Here is a 25,000-nt window from a genome sequence, read left to right on the forward strand (position 1 = left end):
TCCTGTAAGCATACGTGCCGTTTTCTGTTTGATAGTTAACCCGTCATGATGCAACAAGTCCAGCGTTTCTGCAAACAAACAGGTACGAACACGAAACAAAAGGCCCACGTCTTTGTGACTTACTTACTCTCAGCTCATGACAAAGGTATTGGGAAAGAGAGATGAAAAGAGAGGGGGAAGAGAGAGAGCGAGAGTCAGCAGGGAGAGAAGGAAAACAACAAAGGTGGTTAAGACAAAAGTAGCATTGTATCATTGAAATGACTTGTGAGTTGAAAGCCTTATACAGTCCTCCCCAGAGCCAGGTCGTGAAGCCCAAAGACGGGCTTGGCAGCGGAGACCAGAGTCAGACAGGCCTGGCAGTCGAGCCTAGAGAGCTTCCAGTAACAGGAGATGTAAAAATCAATTTGCCGTGAAAAAAGTAAACAATCGGAAATGACAAATATGCACGTTCTTTCCATGTCTCCTTCTTTTTTTTTCACCCCTTGCTATTTTCACTACTATTAAAGAGGACAAATGCAGGGGCGTAGAGAACGACTCGTCAGGAGCCATGTGGTGAGGGGTCTGTTCAGGGGGAGGTTTTCCTTTTTACTACCTGACACAGTCAAGCTGGACGTGCAGTTTGTGATTACACACAAATGAACAAATAAAGACACGTCAGTGAGTTCAGACACTGAGGCCAATATTTCCATGAGGATGGAGACGAGATTGAGGGTTAGGGGGATGTCAGAGTGAGAGAGAGAGAGAGAGAGAGAGAGAGAGAGAGAGAGGGGAGGGAAGAGGAGGGTTAATCCTTGGGGGCCTGTTTGGTGGTTAGGAGTCCTCGGGGGCCCTGCCGGAGACCTCCATTAGCGGGACTATCTGAGCCTGGGGGAGCCAGTGTGGTGACGGGCCTTCGAGGCGGGGGCCAGTCTGTTTAGCAGCAGTTTGTCCGCATTGCTCATAACATTGATCCGGCGTTGAGCTGCAGCCGTAGGAAAGCTCTTTGCTCCTGAATAGGCTGAACAGCAGTGTATCGATAAGGCAGAGTGGACCAGTGGAGAGCCCAGCACCCTGTTGGTCATTTGGTTAAGACGGACAGATCTTGTTCAATATCCACACCCCACACTCTGCGTTAAGTCTGTCCATGTAGGTGTCTACGTGTGTGCAGCCGCACATCTCTGTGCGCCTGTCGATTTGCGTCTTACACAATCTAATCCTCTTTACTTTCTCCGCTCGTCCACCTCAGATGAGCAGATCGGCACTGACTGGCTGGGAAAGAAATGAAAGAGGGGGAAAAAAGAACAGGAGAGAAAACAAACATGTTTCCCAGGCCCCAATTAGCCCACTTCGGTTGCCCCGAGACATGCTCTCCCATCCTCACTCCCTCCTTCAGCCTCTGAAGTCTGCGTATACAGAATCTTTCACATCATTGAGAGTGCTTACACATCCCACAAGTGAGCGAGGTGGTCGGAGGACACAGTGCCAGGATAAGTATGCGGGGATGAAAAGGGGGGAAAGTGCCCCTTTATCCATAAATCTGGGCTTTTTCTGATTGGCCCCGTTGCCAGTGAGTGTGTGTCTGAGTGGTTTACGACCGTCTTCTTATATCTGTGTTTGTCAGGATATGTATGTTTTGTGGCCGTCGTGTTTGTACAACATCAGTCGCCGAGCGCTCACAAACAAAACAGTTTGAAGCGTCTGTGCAGAAGCCATCAATTCTTAATGAGAAAATGACATGCTTAACACACTCCCAGCAGCAGCTCTGTTTACAGATGAAGACAAACCACAAACAAGACACAGACGCGCCGAGCGCTTAAAGCTTTCCCCTCGTATCTGCTTTCTTCTCGCTGCTCCCCCTCACCCTCCCTCCCTCCCTCCCCCCCTCCCTCCCTCCCTCCGTCTCCACTCCTCAAGCTGTGACTTTGGCCAGAACTTAGCGAGAATAACAGGTGGAGAACATCTTGATAGGTCTGTGTGTTTGTGTGTGTCTGTCTGATAGACACATATGCAGTAATGAGTCAGGCGCTATATAATGTGCCTGCAGAACAGATTCCCTAATAAGAGAAGAATGTTGTCCATGGCATCCAGAGTTTTCCACTGGAATCACACATTTCATCCAGCCTGTTTCCTGCCCCGGGGTCTTCCTCTCGGCATGAACAGACGAGGAGAGGGAACCCTCTGTCTCTCTCTCTTTCTCCCATTCTCCCCGCTCTTCCCCTGGTCACGGTACCCCCACCCCACCTCCCACCTCCCCCCTCCCTCACCACATCCTTTTTCTCATCCTTTTCATCACTTTTTCTCTCCCCCCTCCCTCAGTCAGGGTCAGTTAATGTTGGCTATTCTTCCTTTCTCAGCGTGGTTTGTGCCCATAGTCTGGTTCTGGAGTGACACAAGCACATGACTCACTAAAGTGAGTCAGACCATTTCACAGGAAGAGAGGTGTCTCTCTCGGACTGGTACAGCATAACACACACACACACGCGTATATATATATATATATACATATATATATATATATATATATATATATATATATATATATACAGCTGAGTAGGAAAAAAAACATTTGTGGTTCAGTCAATCTCCAAATTAAAGGAACTCTTAGTTTAGCTGTGGAGCAACTTTAAACAAACCAAGACAGAAGTTTAAAAATTCACATTCAAATACTTTAACCTTGAAATCTCCCCTCCAGCTTCCCTTTTTTTTTCATCTGTTAAATGTTTGAGTGTTTGATAGTTTGAGGTCTATAGCAGAACCCGCCCGGGAATTAATGTCATTCATATGCCCTGCGGAAATTACTTTTGAAATGCATATAATCTAAAACATGCAAATGAGCCTGACTTTGTGCACCCTGTTTAATATGAATTATCATTTTCTGAATACCTATTATTACTGCGTACATTTCTCCAATTATATTGTTCTCTCTTTTTTTTGTCACTTTTGCATACGGACGCACGCGCGGGGCGCACACGCGCACATGCTCGGTCGCACGCTTCCCCCTCGCAGACTCAAACACACAGGCAGAACATCTTTGTGATGGGTGTATTTTAATGAGGAGTAATAAGGATAGTAATGACCCAGTCCACTTCTCACTTCTCACTCTCTGTCTTTGTTGCTGTCCCTCTCGCTTCCTCACACACACGCACGCTGCCTGGCAATCGGCTGCATGTTTACACGGAGCCAGTGGGAAGAAGACGCATCTCATTTAAAGAGCGGGAACAAAAAAAGATGTTTTTTGCCGATTATGCACGAATGCATCGGTCAAAGAAAAAAGAAACTCCTTAAACAGCAAATAAAAATAACAAGACAAGAAATACAAGTGCTCCTCATCCAATTTTCATTAAGTGAGTGAAATATTGATGCACTTTAAGAGTGAACAGTGCCTGTTTAGTTTGTCTCTCCCTGTTCTCTCTGTGGTGATAGAGAGCACTGCACTGTTATTAATATCCTTGTCCAGGAGGCAGACATTTCTTTTTTTGCTCTTTTCTTCTAAATTGAATTGAAGGCATCCCTTTTTCAAACGAATTACTCTATTAATTTATTTATACTGTGCCATAAATTATTCTATTAATATTAGCATGTTCCAAATTAGTATGACTTCTCTCAATGTTCCTTCTTCTTCTATTAATTAGCATGCTTGTCACTTTAACAAAGATTTTTCTTTCTCTGATAAATTATAAAGCAGACATTTTTTAATACAATGAGAACTGCCTGAGAAATTATTAATATTTTAGTTGCGGCCTGTAAGACAAAAGTACGGAGAAAAGAGCAAGAAGAATGTAGAAGAAAACTAACAATGATAGGGGATACATTGCTGCCTGTCGTTGGTATGCAACAGTGTTGATTTTTATTTTGCTTTTGAGAAAGGGAAAATGTTGGTGTGTGTCTGAATGCTCAGGGATATCATCTCGTTTTAGCAGTTTTGGATATAGGGTATGAATTAATTACCTCCATAACAGCTTGGACCAAGTTCAAAAGTACTAAAATTCAATTAATTTGAAAAGTGGACATGCTATCGTTTTCTCCGCATGTCTCCTTTAAAGTCTGCCCTGTTTTTTACTGTGGACTTATTCAATTATATTTGATTAAACGTGCTCTGATCCAATCTATTAATTAACTAGGAAATGCAAAGTGCCCCGACTTGAAAGCCAATGTATGAAATTATATCATGTCCACTTTGATATTTATTTATTTTTATATTTTACTACACTATATATATATATATATATATATATATATTTTTTTTTTTTTGTATTATTATTATTAAATAGTGAAGTACAAGTCTCTGTTGCTCATTTTCAGGTGTTATTCAATCTTTTCACGGTATCTTTCCTGGAATGCAATTTTTGATCCCAAATTAAACTATTCCTCATTTTAAGGAAATTTTGCCTTTTGGGGAAAATATACTTCTTGCAAAATAATTTAGCCTTTTCACACAGTGAACAAAATAAATTGTTCTGTGTAATTAAAGTTAGAAAGTTAGTTATTTATATAGTACAGGTAGAAGATATCAGTAATTGTAATTTTCTTAGGGTTTATACGACACATGTTAAACTTTTACAGCATTTATTCTTGACATCTTTCTCTCTGAAAGTACATTTTTGAATGTGCAAATTCACGACCAGTAAACCAGTTTTTGGGTAAACTCATGGTCACACAGATCAAATTAACAACACACCGCGTTGCGTCGAACATCTAACTTAACATCGTTTCTCCGTTTTCCCCATTGACACCCTTTCATCATTCTCAAAAAATGTCTCTTCTTCTTCTCCTCCCTACCTCTCTGTCTCCCCCCCCTCCTCCCCCCCTCACCGTGAAGGTCATTCTAATAAAGAGCTCTCGTAGGACAGAGCTGCTAATTGCTCCGGGGCGCACTCGCTGGTTTCAGATCCAAATAAAGGCACATCGCTTTCCTCCACGCTCCTCTCTCCCTCTTTGCCCTCCATTCCTCCACCTCCCCTCTTCACCTCTGTTCCACCATGTTAAATACAATCTGAGTATTAGCCATGTGGACTGTCGTTGCCCGACCCCAGCCTCCATTACCTCTCAGGACAGGGAGGGGGAGGGGGGGGGGAGATGAAGGGAACACTGGGTATTTTTTTCATCCTCAAGATCACAGGATGATTTCCAACTGGCACACGGCGTGAACGCGCGTGCACATGGGCTTTTACCTCTTTAGGAATGTACAACTCGTGATGTTCGACTCTGACAAATGAGGTGTGCATGAAGTCCGCTCCTTCTACAAATATTTGTGTGTGCGGTGTGTGTATGTATAGTATATGTGTGCATTTCTTTTTGTCTGTCTTCACTGTTTTCCAACAGACAGCAGTCTGCGAGCTGGTAAATCACTTACTGCACTCTAAAGGGAAGGGTCGAGGTGAAGGCAGGAGTGTATGTTTGCCCCGGTCATACACACACGCCGAGCGATCTCATCGGTGCGGAATGCGTTGTGTGTTTACCTATGGCTCCAGAACCCACCTGACTGAGGGAGGCTAATCTTTATGGGCTCTGTAAACAGGGACTTTGTCTTCAGAGAGCTGAAGGCGGGCGAGCAGACACACAATTCACACATGCACACGGATATATACATATATATATATATATATAGATATATGTATGTATGTGCAGTGTTGTAACGTAACACAGTACAAATACTTTGTTACTGTACTACCAGTTCACGTACTTCTAGCAACTTTTACTTTTACTCCACTTTTTAAATAAATTGTGTACTTTTACTCCAACACATTTTCCCTAATCTTTGTTACTTGTTACTACCAAATAAGAAGAAGAAGAAGAAGAAGAAGCGTTGTTAAATGGAAAGATGAATCAATAACTCCCTCTTTAATACTCTTTAGTAGCTACTTACGTTTTTTACTGCAAAAACTTAAGTACATTTTATATCAGAAAATGACTTTTGATACAGTAAGTGTCATGTACTTTAAGAATTTTACTCCAATAACTTCAACTTCTACCAAAGTCATTTTCTGTTAAAATACTTTAGGTATCTGAAATGACTGTATATAGCAGGGGTGAACACACGTGCACGTACACAAACTGAAGTATAGAAGACCTCCCTGTGTTTATGTAGCAGGAGATGTTCTTATCATTTGCTCTGTGAGCCCCCGCTCTCTCTTCTTCTCTTCCCTCCCCAACAACAACAACACTGACTTCTTCATTAGTCAGCTGCAGAGCACACTGGAGGTCAGGTCACAGTGTAGGCCTGTGCTCTTTGAAGCCAAGCAGCCAGCCAGTCACAGATATTGGCCAACATCTGACTGACTGACTATCTGTCTGCAGTATAATGGAGTTCACCTGTTAGCACTGGAGCAGGGCCAGGGCAGCCGCAGACATCTAGCATTAGCCCGCTGCTGTTAGCCAACCTGTTAGCGCTGGCTGGCAGCCAGGGTAGCCTGGAGCAGTCCTGTTAGCTGCTAGCTTTAGCTTACCTGGCTGCACTGATCCTGTATCCTGTTGCAAATCTGGCTAGCGCGTAGCAACGGCCAGCTGCTGACGACCACCAAACTTGGACTGGGAAGGGAAGAGAAGAGAAGGGAAGGGGGGGGGGGAGTAAAGTGGTGGCGTTTGTTTTTAAGAGTGTGCGTTAGCATGTGTGAGAATGTGTATGTGTGTGTTATTTCCCCAGCTTTCCCCTGACCTCATTCTCTCTTGTTGACGCTAATACACGTCAGCTCAGAAATGCCACGCAGATATCCCCTCTATCTCTCTTCCTCTCATTTTGCCGTCTGTCATTCTTTGAGTCAGGACATCTGAAACTTGGACTGCTGGAGCGAGTTCTTAGCCGTACTTTATAGCTATACCATGTGCAAAGCCTAGATCACCACATTTGAAAGTATATTGAGGTTTAACAAAAAAGACTCAAAGAGTTAGATTAAATCAGTTCACATTGTTTCTATGGTAAGTCTTGAGAGGCAGTTTCTAAAGTATGCATTCATTAGGAAAATGAAAAAGGAGAAAGAAAACAGTGGTGAAGTTCCATGTATTACTGTTCCACAGCTGTGCAGATTCACATTTAAAACACTTTGTGATCATAATTCATTAACTGCATTCAGGCTGACACTTTTCTTAGAATCAGCATTTCTTCACATGCTCAACATGATCAAATAAGTTAAGTATCTATTTCCATGAAAAGATAAAGACGAGGGTGATATGGGTGCAGGTTAGACATGAGGTGCAGGTGGTGGGAAATCTGCCCTGAAACCATGAATATAATGAAACCTCACCTTCTCCCAGTCATAGATGCAGATTGATAATACAGTATGACCTGACTGTTTACTTATATTATTTTCTTCTTTAGCACTCGTTTCAGTCTAAATGTGGACATTATATCTTATATACATTTATACATATTATGGCCACAACTATATATATAGCGATAATTTTCTTGAGTCATTTGGAAAAATGTTCATCATTATTCCTCAAACCTGGAAATGATGATGTTCTCAAATGTCTCGTTTTGTCCACGAATGAAATGATTCCGTTGTAATGATTTCCTTGTTATATGAAGCAGGGAAATCAGAAAACTCAAACCGGTGAATCAAGTATCAACATAGTTGACGCCTAAGTAATTGATTAATAATTGAGTAATTGCTTCAGCCCTACACTACCAGTGCTTTTTATATATATATGTATAAATATATATATATATACATGTATATATACATGTATATATATATATATGTATATATGTATGTATATATATATATATATATATATATATATATTGCCTCTTTCACTTTAGAGCCTAAGGAGTGATTAGTGAAAACATGAAGGCCCAGCTGAGCTGATATAGTTGGGTTTGTTCTGGGTTTTGGGGTTAATGCCGATTCCCTCGGGGCCAGTGTCACAGTTTATTTAGTGCAGGAGTATTTGCCAGCTCGCAGAGTGAGAATATGTGAGAATATGGGTGTGTAAGTGTTTACCAAATTATTAATGTGTCAGTGGTTTTGTCCCTGTCAAAGCAAAGAAACAAAAGGCCCTTTGTGATGCTTTCAAGAGACACAACCTGGAGCCGCTGCACTGGCAGTCAATTGGACATCTTGTGATCATAATGAAGCCAAATCGTACATCTGTTTTCTTTTTTACTTATTCACTGTCAGTTAAAAATAAATAAAGTAAGTTTCGTTGTAACAGCTGTAACCAAATATTCTATGACCTCCACACAGCAACTCACTGTCAACAAAGGCTCCTCTAAATTCTGTTTCCTGATTACCAAACTAGTTTGAGCTCCACTTCCTCAGATATGTGTCTCAGTAAGGGTGTCTCCTTTGCTCACAAATATTGATTGAACTATCAAAGATTATAGAAATAACCTATGTGGATTCTATTTCAGAGTGAAAACTTTATTGTTCTCCAGGGTTGAGCCTGCTACTAGTTACCAGGTATAACCAGAGGGAGAACGACAGCATGCCGAGAGTAGGTGCGAGACACGTAATTCAAGAGTCAGATGAAAGTAGATAGATGATGGAGTGTAGATACTAGTACAGACAATCTCTCCCTCACCCCCCCTCCCTCCTTCTCTCTCCTCCCCTCACTTTCCCTCCCACCCGTTATTCCCTCAGTTCTCTGCCTAATAAGCAGCGTTCCTGTGAGCTGATGCAAGGCGGAGGAAACAGAACAGGCGTTCTGGGACTGCTGCAAATATTCCCACATGAGGCATAACATGATAAAGACTTATTATCTCACTAAGCTGCTGTAAACACAGATGCACACATAAATACACACTGTACACAACTATCTCACACACATACACATACACATACACATACACACGCTCGTGCCCATTCACAGAAAGCCTCCCTGGTCTGGCTTTGCAGTTGTGATGAGCAGTGATCAGGAGGAATCTGACAGAGCCAATCCCTGCAACAAAGCCTGAGAGTCAGCCATGGTGAGCCAGCTCACTGGGCATTTGGCTCGGCTTGTTTGAACTCCGCACACCCAAATCAGTGGGAAGGAGAGGAGGGAGCAATGACTTGTGATTATAATAAGTGCAACATTTTCGGGAACATCTGAACGAGCTACGTGTTGAAACAGGAGCCACCCCAGCGCCTCTCCGCTCGTCAATCAATCCCGACACACACATAAACACATGCACCTAGTGTGTGCTGTGAGCTAATCCATTACAGTACAAAGGCAGGTGTCAGCCTCTTAAACACACACACACACACACATACATGTATACACCAGAGTCATCAGAAACATGTTGAGTCCCATTTCCCTTCTTGTCTTCTCCATCCCAATTAAAAGGCAAAGGAGGTCTTTTATTTCCCGCTCCTCCAAACACATTCTTTATCTCTCTGATCTGCGCTCCTCCCTCCCTTGCTGGGTCCCCTCGGGGTAGTGGGAATGTCTCTCCCCACACTCTCTCAGGTCAGGGGTTCAGCTGGAGGGGGTCTGAGCACGTACAGGGATCGGGAAGAGGGAGAAAGAGACACACAGAGGGAGTGAGTGGCAGGTTGAGGCAGGCCTCTGCCTGGGCAGCTCCGCGGTGCTACCAGAAACACTTAAACTTAAAGCAGAGTGTGTGTATGTGTATTATAGCCCTAATCAGAGACTTCAGAGTAGATTTATGCCCCTGCCTTTTTCCCGACCTCCATTACACCAGCTTATATACACCCATTACAGGATATGACATAGCACACACCCTTTTGAGGAGCGTACCACATTGCCCGGGTGTCTGTGTGAAAGCGAGGGCATGCGCTCACGTCTCACACACACTCGCCACTTCCCCATTAGGCCCTTGTCCACCTGCGTGCTCCGTCTCTCCGTCTGTCTTTATCTCCCGTTCCCCTCACTGCTAATAAGGTCAATGAGGAAGAGGAAGAAGCAGATGGGTGTACAGTACATTACAGCACAGCGCAGTGTAGTGCGGGCCAGGTAGCAGTCCGGTGATTCATGCTTAGTGAGACGTGTGATGATGTGAGGAGTTTTCTACTGCAGTGCAAAGTCAGTGGACTGTGCAGTGGGATATGCTGATCACTCAGCACGATGCCTTGCCTCATGATATTACCTCAGGGAACAGTTTGACCCAGGAGCGGTCTGGATGTTGGTGGGAGGGAGAGCGGCGAGGGTAGAATGAAGACGAGTGAGGTTGGAGATTAAGTGACTGCATATAAGTGTCACAATGAAGCTCTACTTCTCAGTCTTAACCACACAGGCAGATGGGTGCCAGACGAGAGACAATGGGGAGGACAAATCCTGCAGTGTGATTTATGGTTTTCAAGTAGTTCAACAACAACAACAACGACATAGACAATAGATCTCTGGAAATTATAATGGTCATAAATATTATTATTATTATTATAAAATGAAGTTTTCTACACAACTATGTTCCTTCAGGAGAAATATTATCTGCCATAAAGCCAATTAATTTCAAAGTAAAGGGCATTTTTTGGTGGATTTGTTTTACAATGTAACAGCATTAAAAAAAAAAAAATGCCATTCATCTCCATTGTATTGAGCCTTCAGCAGAAAATGCAGCGATTCCTCCGAGAAAAAGAAAAGTTTCTCTCAGAAAGATTCCCCCATGAAATACCTTTTATTGTTTCCCCAGAAGGCCTGGTTTGTACGCCTCTGAAAAACATGCGCTTACACACACAGCTGCACACAAACGGCGGGTAGAGTGCCTCGATGGCGTTTTGTGTACCCACTTCGGGGTTGCTGAAATAAAAGCAGCGGAACATTTCCTTTTAACACCATGCGCTTGTGTGTGTGTTAATTTCTAAAACTGGATGAGGCAGAAAGACGAGATTGAGCTTGTCATTAGTGGTTCACAGCCTGTGTGCCTGTATGAAGGTTTGTTTTGTTTTGTATTAGCAGCCTTCTGTGTGTTCTGCTGCACACGTATATGTGTGTCTCTCCTCTCTGTGTCTCCTCTCTCCCACGCTAAGACTCCTAACGATGGCAAATGTGCCCGCGTGTTTGCGAGGTGTTGTTTCTCAAAAAAACAACAACACATCCAGGAACGGCTCGTTTTGTCGGGTTTTGCGGAAGGGAACATGCTCTAATTAGAGAGGTCCTATGAAGGCGCATCAAAAGGAACTTTGTCAAAGACCAACCTGCTCGGGGCTCACACAGCGCACACATGCCACCTCTGATTATTGGAGAAATGTGTGTGCTATTTAACTATACAGCAGAGTGTTAACTGCCGTGTCAGTTTAGATTTGTCGCACATCTGATCCAAATCTATGGATGTGCTCCGAGACATGCGGGAAAAAAGAAAAAGTCCCCGCTTCAGGTGTTGCTTTGTGGCCTCTTGGGCATGTTTGTGTGGGTGGTTTCATGACCAAGAGCCCTTTTTACAGTACATGTGCACACACACACACACACACACACACAGTTCCCTTTTCTATCTCAGCGTGTGTTTGCTCAAGATTTCGGTCTTGATTGTTCTCTCAGATGGGAGCAGGCAATTCTTTCTCAAACTGCCCTGGTCACAATTTATCAATCATTGTGTTGCTTTGCCACCCTAACACCCCCCCTTCCTCCCAACCCTGTGCCTCGCAGGTGCCAGTGATGATGGTGGAATCAGCCTCTGAGACAATTCGAACGACGCCGTCCAGCCAGAATGGAGTCAGCAGCCTCAGCAGCCAATCAGACGGAGGGGGAGGTAGAGAGGGCGGGTCTAACGGAGACACCAATGGAGAGCTCAGTCCAGTCGACTTACTGCACCTGCAGCAACAGCAGGTGTGTGTGTGTGTGTGTGTGTGTGGACAAGTAGATAGAGGTTGTGGTTGAAATTTCTAAGTCAACACAAGTCTATGTATTGTGACCTATGTTATGTGTGTGTTTGTGTGCGCTTGGGTGTGGCCTGGAGCTCATGTCATGCATATACTTTATTTCCATATTGCACACGCAGTCTGCTTTTGAGACCTGTTTTGCAACATGTTGTGCAATTCATGCACATACAGTATGTACCTGTACATTGTGTAGACGTGCAATGTTAGGCTGTTACGTAATGTACAGATGTGACAACGTGTATTCAGCCAGACTCTGCTAGGTGCAAACGGTCAAATGTTCTGACAGGTTGTCTCGTCTCTGGTTTAATTATCCACCGTTCATAATGTGCCAACTAATTCCACTGGGACAAAGTTCACCATAATAATAATTCATAAACACATGGTTCCCACTCATATACTGTTACACGTTACTGGCTTAGAAAAATAAAATTAAAAACTGACTAGAAGACATACCTGCAGATTAAGCTCTGCCCAGGTGAGAAAAAACATTTCTTCCCTTTTGTGGTGATTGTGAATGTGTGTGTGTGTGTGTGTGTGTGTGTGTGTCTCACAGCTGTGGGAGAGAGTATTTATTTAACAACTCCATCAAATGGGTTTTTGTGTCAGCATGTAGTGTCTCCAGTAATCATATTTATCCTGCATCCTGTTAGTCATCCCCTCCCGCCCCCCTTCCAAACACAAACCATCATCCTAGACACACACACACACACACACACGCACATAATGGCCACTGTGTCAAATGGAATTTCCAAACTTCCCGTAACGTCTTGGATGAAATTCTACATTTTTATTTCTCATTCCCCCCAAAAATCCACATAGCTCTTCTCTGATTGCTCCCTAAAGGACTCAGGCCTTCACTTACGGACACACACACACTCACATACACACATAGGGAAAGTTTTTTCTCTACATTAGTCATATGTCTATAACTGCAAAAGAATGTCTGTAGAGTGTTGTCATCTAATGGTGGAAAATGTTTTTTGCTTTTTTTTTCAGTCATGTGGTATTTGCTTAAAATGATATTAAGAGAGAAGGAATTATCTTACGTTGCTGGCTCTATAAACCTTCAGGAAATATTTACATGTCAGTTCCTCTCGTGTGTGTGTGTGTGTGTGTGTAAGTGATGTCCACCCGCCGTCACAGAGGGTCAGTGTGAGTTCTGGGTTCGCCGACACCAGCTGAGTTTCTAGTTGAGGAAACCCAGAGGGGAAAAAAAATCAGGGTTTCCTCCCTGCTGCTAAAATGATTCCCCCTAATTATAATGATGGAGCTTTAGGTGAATGAAGAACACTTGAGGCCCTTCACTCCTGTCCTGCTCGCCCTCCTCCTTCTCCTGACTGCATCCTCACCCTGCTTTCTCAGCAACCTTCAGCCGAGGACACACACACACACACACACACACACAACGGTGCACAAATGCACACGTATAAACACTAAACCTGTAGCTCATACAAAGCAGGTCTTTATTCCCTCGGACGTGTCTCTGCTCTCTATGTTTTTGCACCTGTGTGTGTGCGCGCTGGTATTTCCTCTCTTGAGCGGGCTACCAACCACAAACATACCTCCCTCTCTCCATCGTTTTCTCTTCCCCGCTCTCACTGAACTTCTTTTTTTCCCCCGACTATCCGCTGTGGACCGAGAAAGACAAGCACAACCTTTCCTCCAGATCCCAACCCCTTACCTCACAAAAACATCCACACATTTAGCAGAAAATACACCCTAATTTATCGTAGTAATTCCCTATTTATAGCTTCCTGTTCAACTCAATTTGCACAGATTGAACAGATTTGACCTGTCATGAGGCAGAGGTGTGTCTTTCCTGCACTTAATTTTTCTGTAATTCTAGCATAACTACGTTGGATTACGTGCAATTTTTGTGCTGCTTTTTTCAGAGTTGGTGCAAAAAAGGGTCAGTGATGGATGTAGGTTCTTCTGCACTGGTGAATCTATATACCGTGTTATGACAGTGACACACATGCAGAGAGACAGATACACAACTGGAGACACATTATACTCTCTGTAAACGAGTGAATCTTCACAACCACAGTGTGCCACCGTGACTGAATGAATATTTTCTCTTTTCTTTACATTGCCTCGTTGAAAGTAGAGTAGTTTTTTTTTTTGGCTTGTGTCCCTGTCATCTCAGCTCAATATACCTGCACTTGATTGCACTCATACACCTCTCTCTATCCCCCACCCTTGTCTCACCCTTCCTCACCCCCTGGATGAGAAAGGGTTCTGTGCCAGTGAACACTGCTGAGTGGCTGCTCTGATAATAGCTGATATATACAGTATATATATATATTTATTTATTTTTTCTCATTCATCTCTTTTGTCTCACTTTTTATCAGCATGTATGTGTCTTGCCTTGTAATAAATAAAAGTGCTAAATTTAGTAGAACAAATTATCTCCAGGCGGTGCCATGGCATCTACCTGTGAATGAACAGTGAAAAAATAATTAATGATATTTATTTAGTTTAATCATACTCACCTCAGAAACTCCATTTAGTTTAGTTTAATTTAGATCCCAATTAGCCATTTGACCATAGCTAAAGGCTACTCCTCGCCCGCAAGAAAACAACACACTGCAAAAAAATTCACAAACTATGTAACGAGAATAAAATGGAAGAAATTGACAAAATCCCTGAGAAAGGAAACACTCGAGGTCTTTCACACTGACCACTTCTTGTTTCCTTCAGACTGTGCGTGTCTGAAGGGGCCTTGTACTCTTCTCTCTCTGTTCCATCAAACTTCTTAGTTTAATTGAGTCTGGTGTGGTAGTGCGAGGTGGGCATGGAGGCTGTGCTTTTAACCCACCACTCATAAAATCAATATTGTCTGATACAGACAGCGCTTACTCTGACACTTGTTACCTGACAACATTGTAAAAGAGCCTGCTTCTCACTTCAACCTGAAAGTCTCGAGTATTCCTCCTCCTCCTCCTCCTCCTCCTCCTCCTCCTTCTTCTGCTTGTTCCTTTCTCCTCCACGCTTCAGTCTCTCACCTGGAGGTGTAGTGCAGACCACTGTTGGTGCTTAAACACCATGCCAGTGTGCGCTGGAGCAGAAAAGACACACCGACACACACACAGACACACACTCACAGAGCTCCTGACACCGCGCTGTTGTCAGAACACAAAGCCGTCTTTTCCTCTGGGCCCCTTGGGAACTTGCAGAGAAATCACAGCCATCTCCAGCCGTCAAACCCCTACACTGGCCTTCCTTCCTGCCTCCATCGGCCTCTGTTCATGTTCTGTCTCTCTCTTCTTTTCCCTATTTTTCTGTCTCCATCCTTCTCTCTCTGTCTCTTGGGGTTTTGTCGTAGACAGACAGATAGGTATTTATGTGCATACTGTATACATACAAGAGAATCAGTGGTCATCATGTGGAAGTGAGTGAGCGGAGAGGATGGATTTGTGAGACGGACCATATAGCCAGCGGGAATGTAGGTAAAAGGAGGGGTAAAGAGGGCGTGGAGGGCTGGAGAGGAGGAATAAGGGGGTGAGGGAGGTGTGTAATGCTGAGACGTGTCAGAAAAGGGCGCCTGGGCCTCCCTGTGGAATGTGGCCTGTCTGCCTCCCCAGAAAGAACAGAGCAGGAGAGAGGGAAGAGAGAGGGAGAAGAAAGGGAAGAGGGGGCGAAGACCAGTTCGGCCCCATCATCGAGGGGAGAGAGAGAGAGAGAGAGAGAGAGAGAGGAGGGAGCAGTGGGAAAACAAAGAGTGGAGTTGAAGGGGGGAGAGGAAGGAGAGGTGGAAAAGTGAGAGTGCAACAGAAAGTGTGTGGCACTTTGTTGAGGTGCCGGGCACGGCTATAGACATGAAATGATGCATAGCAGAGGAGAAATGTAAGCAGGATAAATCCTAACAAACCTCAAAGTGTGTGTGTGTGTGTGTGTGTGTGTGTGTGTGGCTGGGTGGAGGCCGCTCTGACGAGAACCAGGTGTCTTCAGTTCTTGCTTTTTCCTGAACGTCTCTCATCCCCCTGTTTTTTTTTTTGCAGACGTAAGTCCACACTTAAAGCAAGTCACTCCCCCCTCTCGCTCTCTCTCTCTCTCTCCCACTCGCTCTTCTCTGTTCTCACCCATTTCTGTCTCCTCCTTCTCTCTTGCCATCAATTGATTGCCTCTGGTGTTTCAGCAGTCGGTGGAGTAGTAGTGGCTGGCGATAATGGGAAGAGAAGAGGGAGAATGAAAAGAGAAAGCGATGGTGACACAAAACGTGGCGTTTCCTCTCGGGAGTGCCACTTGTCACTCGTCTAAACCCACCACTGTGGATTCTTTCTTTTTTTCCTCTTTCTCTCGCACTTAACTCAGTCTTACACACAAATAGAAAGTGAGAGGCAGATTGTAGCGGTGGTCTCTCGTCCCTGAGGGTTTCAAGGGAACATTGGTTGAGAAAAAGGCAGTCTCAGAAATTGGTTTGGAGCTTCGATCCCCACTCCCATTTGTCACGTTCTATTTTTTCCTCGGAGCTTCCCTTTTTCCACTCTCTCACACACACACACACACACACACACACACACACACACATCCTGACAATCTTTGTTTCTCTGCCTCACACACACACACACACACACATGCACTGAGCTGATGTGAGTTAATGAAGGGTGTAATTAAGGAGTCACATTGATGACTGGAGATCGGGGGGGGGGGCGCTGATACAGATCTCAGAAATACACAAACACTGATGATAGATAGCTGTTTTGTGTGTATGCACATGTGCAAGAGTGTGTGTGTGTTTGGGTTTAATGCCAGGAGTGCTGTGAGGACAGATGTATGAGAAGGATGTGTGTGTGTGTGTGTGTTAGGAGATGTTGAGAGATGCTGGATGATTCAGATAATGTATGGCTTCCTGTTAGATTGGCTAAACTGAGCAATTACTACACTGGCTTTTTCCGAGACATATGTGTGTCTGTAGCTACGGCGGCCATAGGCCTTTGCTAAATTATGGGAGGTGAATGTTGGTCAAATGGACAGTTATGTCCTGTGTGACCTCTATCTTTCCACCGGAGTTCACTTTGAGGTCAGGAGAGCAGAGGAGATAAAGTGAAAGGGGGCGGCTGGAGGAGAGGAGGTGGAAATAACGGGGTTTGCTCGAGCAGTGGGATTTAATTTAATTACATCACACTTGTGTTTCATGTATCTGCATGACAGGTTGTGTCCCATGTGTGTCTGAGTCTCATTTTCCTGTCTGTGTGTCTGTCTGTCTGTGTGCCCGTCGTACATGTGTGTGTGTGCATGTGTCCGTCTGTCATGTATATACGGGGCGAGTAAATCAGTCCGCGGCCTCTCTCTGAGTGCTGTCACCTCCTAAAAGCTTTCCCTAGGTCTGGGCCTGGCCTTCCTCTTTATGTCTGAGGTCAGTGTAGTTCACAGGTCACCAGAGGTCACGCTGAGACAGAGGAGGGGTAAGTTGGGTTGCCTAGCATCACAGAACACCCACTGCTGTCACCGCCGGCGCTACAAAGAGTCCCATAGAACACCAACTTCCTCTAGGAGTCTTAAAAGCACCAGCAGCTCTCTTTCTTCTTTGACTTTTTTTTTTTTTTTTTTACTTTACCCCTTGAGTCTTTCTCCATACATTTCATATTCCGACTGTTGCTTTTTGTCATAGTTATCAACCCACGTGCGGTGTTACCAACACACCTGCACGCACAAATCTCGCGATCATTAATTTCTCTGACACGACTCCCCTTCCTCATATTCGTCATGCAGTGATGTTTTTCACACACCGAGACCTAATTCTGAGATGCTGAGATGTTGTATTTATGACTACCCATAAAAAACTTTTTTACTGCTTTTTTCCAGGCCAGGCCATTGAGTGTTGGAGAATCCACAGAGTTAGACTCTGAGTGGAGATTTTTGTTCTCACTATTGATGTCCTTTCAAATCCGTTCCCTTTGTGTTTCTCCACTCGGTGACCTCTGCGCACACTTTCAGCTCTTTAAGCACATGTTCCCAGTGCACAGTCATGCGCTCACACGTTTTTAGAAAGCGAGGTAATGGAGTCGTAATGATTTTTCTCAGTGAGTTGATTAAAAATGCAAACTCTACCTGTCAGTGGGGTTCGTGGGCTAAGCCGTTCCACAGACGAAAACATTCCCAACGCCACAAGTGGAGATAAAGAGAGGACAGTGGGCACGGTCCAACAGCCCATATCAGCCCACATGGACACAGGACATAGTCACCGTCCAAGAGAGACAAGAATAGAAATGTGTGTGTGTGTGTGTGTGTGTTTGTCCTGCTTCTGTTGTGGAGACTGAGGTATGTACACACATCCCGAGGTACCTGAAAGGGTAGGCTGTGTTTGGTTGCCATGGGAGTGTTTGGAAGCACTTGTACAGTGTAGGCCTGGCTGTGCTGTCAGGTAAATAACACACAAGCGCACACACACACACACACACACACACGGGTTTGCCCAGCTATTCTTCTTAGGATCCTGCATTGACATTAAATCCCTTGGACAGCCAAAACAAAGCATTGTGTTTAACTCTAACCATAACCGGCTAATGCCTAACCCAAACCTTAACTTAAATCTTAACCCTAAACTGAACCAGTTCCTCAGAAATTAGGTTCTTATCAGGTTTTTGCTCTCTAAGAGTAGAGACCTTCAACCAGGCCTTCAAAAAGCACTTTAAAGTTGTGGGGCCCAGACAACGTGTCCCCACAAAGAAAGGTTTTTATGTTTTTTTTGGACCTCGCAAACATAGAAATACAAGTACACAAACACACACACACACACACACACACACACAAGTCAGGACGGACACTCTTCAGAAAGAACTTTTTGAGGGCGTCAACTGTTGACTCTCACTCTTCAGTAGGTATTGCCATGGTGACGGAGGCCTTTTTAGGAGGTCATAGGTCAGCGAGCAAAGCTGCATGACCTCATTACTATTGCTGGTCAGTGGCACTGGGATGTGACTCTCTGTATGTGTGTGTGTGTTTGTGTGTGTGTGTGTGTCAGTCACACGATCTATTGCTTTCTCTCTCAAAAAGCAACAGCCATAACTGCATCTAACTGACAGCTGCTCACATTCACAGTTTCATAGTTCATTAGTGGTGAAGCAGTCAAATGAGAGGGAGCATTAGTTTACAACAGTCCCCTCCTCCCACTGACACAGGTCACACCAAAGTCTCATACCAAGGTCCTGGTGAACTCTCTCTGTGTCTCTCTCTGTCTCTCTCTCATCTATAAGTTCATACTGGGACTCAGATAGAGAGACACCGCACCGGGACGACAGAAGGTAAAGAGTAAAGACAAAATGTGCAAAGCTTACAAGGCTCTGCCGGCCAAGTAGTTACCCTGGAAACAGTCAAGAGCTGGGGATGCACACAATGAACACGCACACACACACATACACACAAACTCATTGCATACACAATAGCTGCAGTGGCCTAAAGTGTTGCTAATTAGCTAGTCTGCACTGGTTCTTTGTGCGAGCCATTTTAAAGAAGAGATTAGAGTCAACAGGGAGGAGGAAAGGAATGTAGCTACTCTCTTTCTCTCTCTCTCTCTCTCTCTCTCTCCTTATTTCATTTACTTTCTTCTGTGCTCAGGGACTTTGCTTGACAGCATTTTTTTTCCCAACCTGACTGACAGAGTGCATTTGTTGTCTCTTTAGAGAAGGTTTTCCCTCTTTACTCAGACTGTACAGAATGAAATTATGCACAATTAAACTTTGTTTTAAATAAAGTAAGAATTGGAATAATGAGGTCAATTATAGAAAATAATAATGTGAACTTTACTTTCATCAACGATTACAATTATTGATTACTAAACTATTTTGATTATCATTTAATAGTTTTTTTTTCAGATTTTTCAGCTTCTTAAATGTGAATATTTTCTGTTTTCTTTGCTCCATATAACATAGAAATCATTCAAACTGAATCATTTATGGTTTGACAGAACAAGACATTTGAGTGATCAACCTGACAATCTGACATTTTGTGGACCAAACAATTACTCAATTAATCAAGAAAAGTTTGCAGCCCTTAAATATAAGATTCACAAAACATACCTTCAAGTTTGCCAAAGTTTGACATTTTAAGTGCTTGCTTTTGCTGTTTATATTATTATATTTATATTGTGTTGTTTGTCTAGCGTTTTCATAACCTAAGGATTTTTTCATAATTTCAAATTATCTTTATGGAACACAATGACATTATACTTGTGTGTATGATTGAATGATTTACATACAGTAGGTCAGAGTTCAACCGTTTTCCCATAATGTTGTATTTCCCACATGAACTACACATATAACATGGTGACTATCATGTGTGTGTGAGTGTGTGTTTTTATTCTGGTCGCCTGCTGTTGCTCCGCTGTTAAAATGATCATTTTGGCCAAATCACTTTTCAGTGAGACAAAAGTCTCAATGATAGCAAAGTTATTCAGATCGACAAGAATGTGAAAAATGAAAGTACAACTTTTCTTTTCGAGTGAGAAATGTGCCAGTTCACATCTGGACGGATCGACCCTCTTACTAAATCACGTCAAGCACACACGCACACACACACACACACACACACACACACACACACACACTTCCCCTTTTCCCTTCTCGAGAACACACCCCAGCCTTTCTTCTCATTTGGGGAAGTTAAAAAGTTGTGTGCTTGTTTAGACGTTTGACTTCTTGTTATAGCCTTTGTTGTACTTGCCCACTTCCGGTGTTTCTGTGTGTGGCAAGGGTGTGTGTGTGTGTGTGTGTGTGTGTGTGTGTGTGGCAAAGGTGGGTGTGAGGGTGTGCCCACCTCCATCCCCACAGCCACAACCAGGTGTGCAATCCCTCTGAAGCGAAAAACATGAAAGAGTTTTATTCCTATCGAAGCCAGCAGGCAGACTCATACTCCTCCAACGTGTTTTTTTCTCTTTCACCAACAGGCGTCTTTATGTGTAGAAGTGCATGTATATGTGTATGTGAATGTGCACATGGCAGACAGGCTTTGTTTATGTATGTATATATTTTTTCCCTCTGTCTCGTGAACTGAGTCTTGGCAGTGTCTTGCATGTGTTATTAGTTTGATTTTTTTAGGTTATTAATAATAACAGTTAAACGGTTTCCATATGTGAGGTCTGGTTGCCAGGCTAGTGCTATCCTCATCATGGGCTGTGCCTCGCACACTCTCCGCTCCCCGCTCGCTCGTTGCTCTTGTTGGGCAGGAGAAGCAGCTCAAGTCGTGGAGGTCACTTAACGAAGACCTCGCACCTAAGTGGCCTTGTCTTCCCAGGAGCATGACCGAACCACTTAACTGTCCTACCTCATACAAGACGAGGCCTAAATATTACAAGGTGCTCTGTGTGTGGGTATGTGTGTGTCTGTGTGTGTGGGTGTGTGTGCGTGTGTGTTTTCCATTGTGGGCTTGGTCTGTCTGGAGTGAGACCTTCCTCTCTTGCCAAACGAGCTGTGTTGAAAACCACAGGGAAACTGCGAATGTGTACATAATGTATGACGTGTGTGTGTGTGCGCGCGTGTGTGTGTGTGTGTGTGTGTTAGGAAACTGCTGTAGAGCTATTTGCCATCAATTAGATGCCTGGACTGAGATGAGGCTTACAGTAGAGATGGAGCTCACTTTATTATCAGGGAGGGAATTTCTTTATTGTCCATCACTTGTTGCTCTTTCTTTTTCTTCATTTATCAGAGAAGAGCTGACATCTTCTTCGGGAAGATTTCCGCGTGCGCGCGCGTGTGTGTGTGTGTGTGTGTTTAGGTTCACAATGTGTGCGCCGCGCACAGTGATGAATTATGTCATGATATAGAGCAGTCCTGGGTATTCAGTCAGCCCGGTTTTATGGCCGCACATATACCCCTGTGCATCAATAGAAACATTAGATGAGTGTAGGGACGTGGTTGAAGGGGAGAGGTTTTCTCGTTTCACAAAACAGTTTTGAACTGAAGAGAACCATCTGGAAAACGGCAGGGTCCCCGGAGTTTAGAACAGGTCCCTTTTGTGAAAAATAGGATGTGAAAAAAATATCTAAAATCAGCCAGGGTTTTCAAACATTACGGCATATTTTGAAGTTCTTTTGGAGTTTGTGAGTTTTTATTGCGTTGGCTCTTGAACGCGGTCTTTCCTCTCTTTAATGGTCAGTCTGGGCCCAAAGTAGCTTGCTTCAGCCGTTTTAAAAACCTCAGCTCTCGAACGGTGCCTTTATATTGCGGAAACATTACATTAAATAGTTGAAGAGGATTACGGCTGGCTGGTGTTTCTGAAGGTGTCCCAGATAGTTGCAGCGCGGTGACGGCGGCGGCGGGCCTGAAGGGCTGGAGGTATCCGACGCCGCTCGAACGCTGTTAAATAGGCGGTCAACTTGTTTGAAGTCCACGCTAATATGAGCAAAAACAAATGGCTGGAAAGCTGGTCAAGAGGGACTGGAAAGACCTGATTAATACCAGAAAAAAAGAAGGCGTACGTGAGGAAGAGTTGAAAGAAAGGGGCGAAACCTTGGCACAGTAACTCACCATGAAATTGAGCAGCTTTAGCAGGCTTTGCTTTAGACGGCCTCCTACCCCTATATATGTTTGCCCCCTGGAAAACCCTGATCCGTCTGTTTCCTTATACCCCATTGATCTGTAGGACAAGTCCATCTAATTAATATAACTGTGTTGCTACAGACACATTAAGCCATTAATTACATTTAAAAAAAAATTTCACGGGAGCTTTTTGAAAAATAATTTCGGGTTTAGGTAAATTTGTTGTGCAGCAAGATGAGAAAACGTTCAGTTTAGCCTTCAGTTACAAATGTGAGTGAATCACTTGAAACGTTTTACTGTAATAACACCAAACTATTGATGTTATTTCTAAAGTTATCAGTTTTGTTTTTTTCTTTTTTACCGGTCCATTAAATATTTCCTTGCTAATTGACAAATTGGTTTTACCTTAACACTCCCACAGCTGCTGTCACGGTCGAGACTGTTTGTTTGACTGTCCAGGGAAGTGAGGTCCCCACTCATGAGGCCAACAGCTGCATTCACAAGGCTTGATTTCTATCGGTGGGCCTGAACAATCTGTTTCAGGCCTCCGCTCCGCTCTGTCTGTCTGTCTCATATCGGCTGGGAGAATTTACCGTGATGAATAAGGGTATGGGTGACAGATCTCAGAGGGGAGAGTTCAGGGCACAAGAAAGACGGACTACTTGGAAAGATGCCAGCCAAATATTTGCGAGTTATACATTACTGTATATGGAGAGGCGGAGTGACGGCAAGAGACAGATCGGGTGATGCAGACGGGGAGAAAGAAAGTAGGAGTGATCTGGGAAAGCACTCTGGTTTTTGTGGTGACTGACAGTGATGCATTTGATATGTGAGACTCCACCGCAGGTGTAACCAAGCCTTCACTCACAATTGCCCAAAGTCACCTCGTCAGTAAAGTAACTGCACATACTTGGCCAGCCTCTGCAGGCAGGTGAGCTGCTACTGTACTGTACTCTGTCTCATCATCCTTTTGAACACATTTACATCCTTTGTAGATCGTGTTACATTTGTTCATCTTCAAATCTGATTCCCCCTGAGTGCCCAGAGTAAGGGAGGGAATCAAAGACAAGAGACTTAGAGCCAGAAAAAAACGAACAGAGAGTAGACCAAGCCAGAAGAAGTAAATCATAGTGGAACGGGGGGTTTATTGGAGTTTTGTGGTGTTTTTTTTTTTTTTTTTTGTGTGCCAAAGTGAGGAGGCACATGCTGTGCACATGGATACAAGGGATCACCAAGGTGACCCTTGAGGACGGGAGCATCGGCGCAGCTTTAGCTCGGCTTTCGGCTTCAATGACAGCCCTCCAGAAAAGAGATAGTGAGAAAGAAGGAAGTAAGAGTGGGGGGGGGGGGGCAGGGGGGGAGAGAGAAAAAAAGAAGATCCACTGCTCCTCTCTGAAACTGGTCTCTTCCACTGATCCAAAATCAGACAGCGTGCAGGCCTGCAGAGAAGCAGCAGGGTGTGACAAGCTCATTTCTACATCTTCACCTTGTCTCTCCATCTCTCCTGCTCTCTGGGGGGAGGGGGGGGGGGGGGAGAAAAGGGGATAGAGGAATGAAGGAGTGCAGCACACAAGCCCCTCTTCAGGCTGCTGAGCTAGTAAGAGAGGCAGACAGGATTCCTGTTTGGCACAGTTCAGGTCTACACCATCTGAATCAGTTGCTTAGTCTAGCCCAGTTTAGCTCTGTCGTGGACGCATGAAAAAAAAGAAAAAGAAAAAAAAGAGCCTCTCGCTCACCCTTACATGTACTTCCCTTTCTTTGTACTCTCTTCTTCTTGGTCTTAGAGCGAAGAAACCTGATACCACCTGCCTCCCCCTTGCCCTTCCTAACTCCCGTCCCTCCTCCTCCTTTTACCCCAAGGACAGCCCACTGTCTGCCCAGGGGCTGTTTATCTATGGGGGGGAGGTGAGTGGAGGGAGAGGGGAGAAGGGGGACGGGTTTGTTTCGTTTTGGCCGTCAACAATGGACCTCAGTCAGTGTTGACGGATTACTCCAACATATGGTACCCACCTGTCTCTCTCTCTCTCTCTCTCTCTCTCTCTCTCTCTCTCTTACTTTCTGTCTCCCCATCCTCCCCCTTACCCTCCTTCTGTTTAGATTTCTTTGCTTATTTCTGCGTTCTCTCTCTCGCTGTCTCACCCAAACACACTGGGCAGATTAGAGGCCAGATTCATCTCACACACACACACACACACACACACAGACCTGTTTGCTTTAGCAACCTGAGCCAGGCTGAGACACACACACACACACACACACACACACACAGTCTCTCTCTCTTTGTCTCTCTTTCCCTTTCTAAGTGCGTTTACATGACATTAGAATAAAAAACAAATGATTGTGTTAGTCTGATTAAAACAGGACTTTTAAAAAATACATTTAAACAACTTTGTCTGACTTAGATTGAACTTAATCGAATTTCTCAGTCAGACTAACACACACACACACGGAGGAGGACTCAGAGTGTCACTAACTAACTAACTGACCGATTAACTAGTTGCACACTACACATAAATCAGCCAGCAGAGAGGAGGCAGACACATTTGGACATACTTTATTCAGTAAGTTCATAGCTCGACATAACTGTGCGTAGAAAAATACTGTCTCCCCTTCTGTCTGTGGCGCGTTACTTTGTCATTCTTACCTGACACTCAACAAGTACACACACACACACACATCAAAAGATAATAGTATATGAAGCCCTGATAAATTCTCCGCCAGCCCTCCCTCCCTCTTTTTTAAAGAAACATAGTTGTCAGCCATTTTTCAGAGTCCTCAAACTACCAT

At 44.1% G+C, this 25,000-nt stretch overlaps 1 protein-coding gene across 3 annotated transcripts in view; it reads left to right on the forward strand.

Annotated features, from left to right (window-relative positions):
• Positions 1–25,000, forward strand: part of foxp4 (forkhead box P4) — a 92,305-nt gene that overhangs the window by 21,531 nt on the left and 45,774 nt on the right. For all 3 annotated transcript variants that reach the window (XM_058630759.1, XM_058630760.1, XM_058630762.1), the window contains exon 2: positions 11,503–11,682. In XM_058630759.1, coding sequence (XP_058486742.1) covers positions 11,512–11,682 — 171 coding nt within the window. In that variant the 5' untranslated portion in view covers positions 11,503–11,511. The remainder of the gene's footprint in view (positions 1–11,502; positions 11,683–25,000) is intronic.

Source organism: Solea solea, chromosome 6, assembly GCF_958295425.1.
Source record: "Solea solea chromosome 6, fSolSol10.1, whole genome shotgun sequence".
NCBI lineage: Eukaryota > Metazoa > Chordata > Actinopteri > Pleuronectiformes > Soleidae > Solea > Solea solea.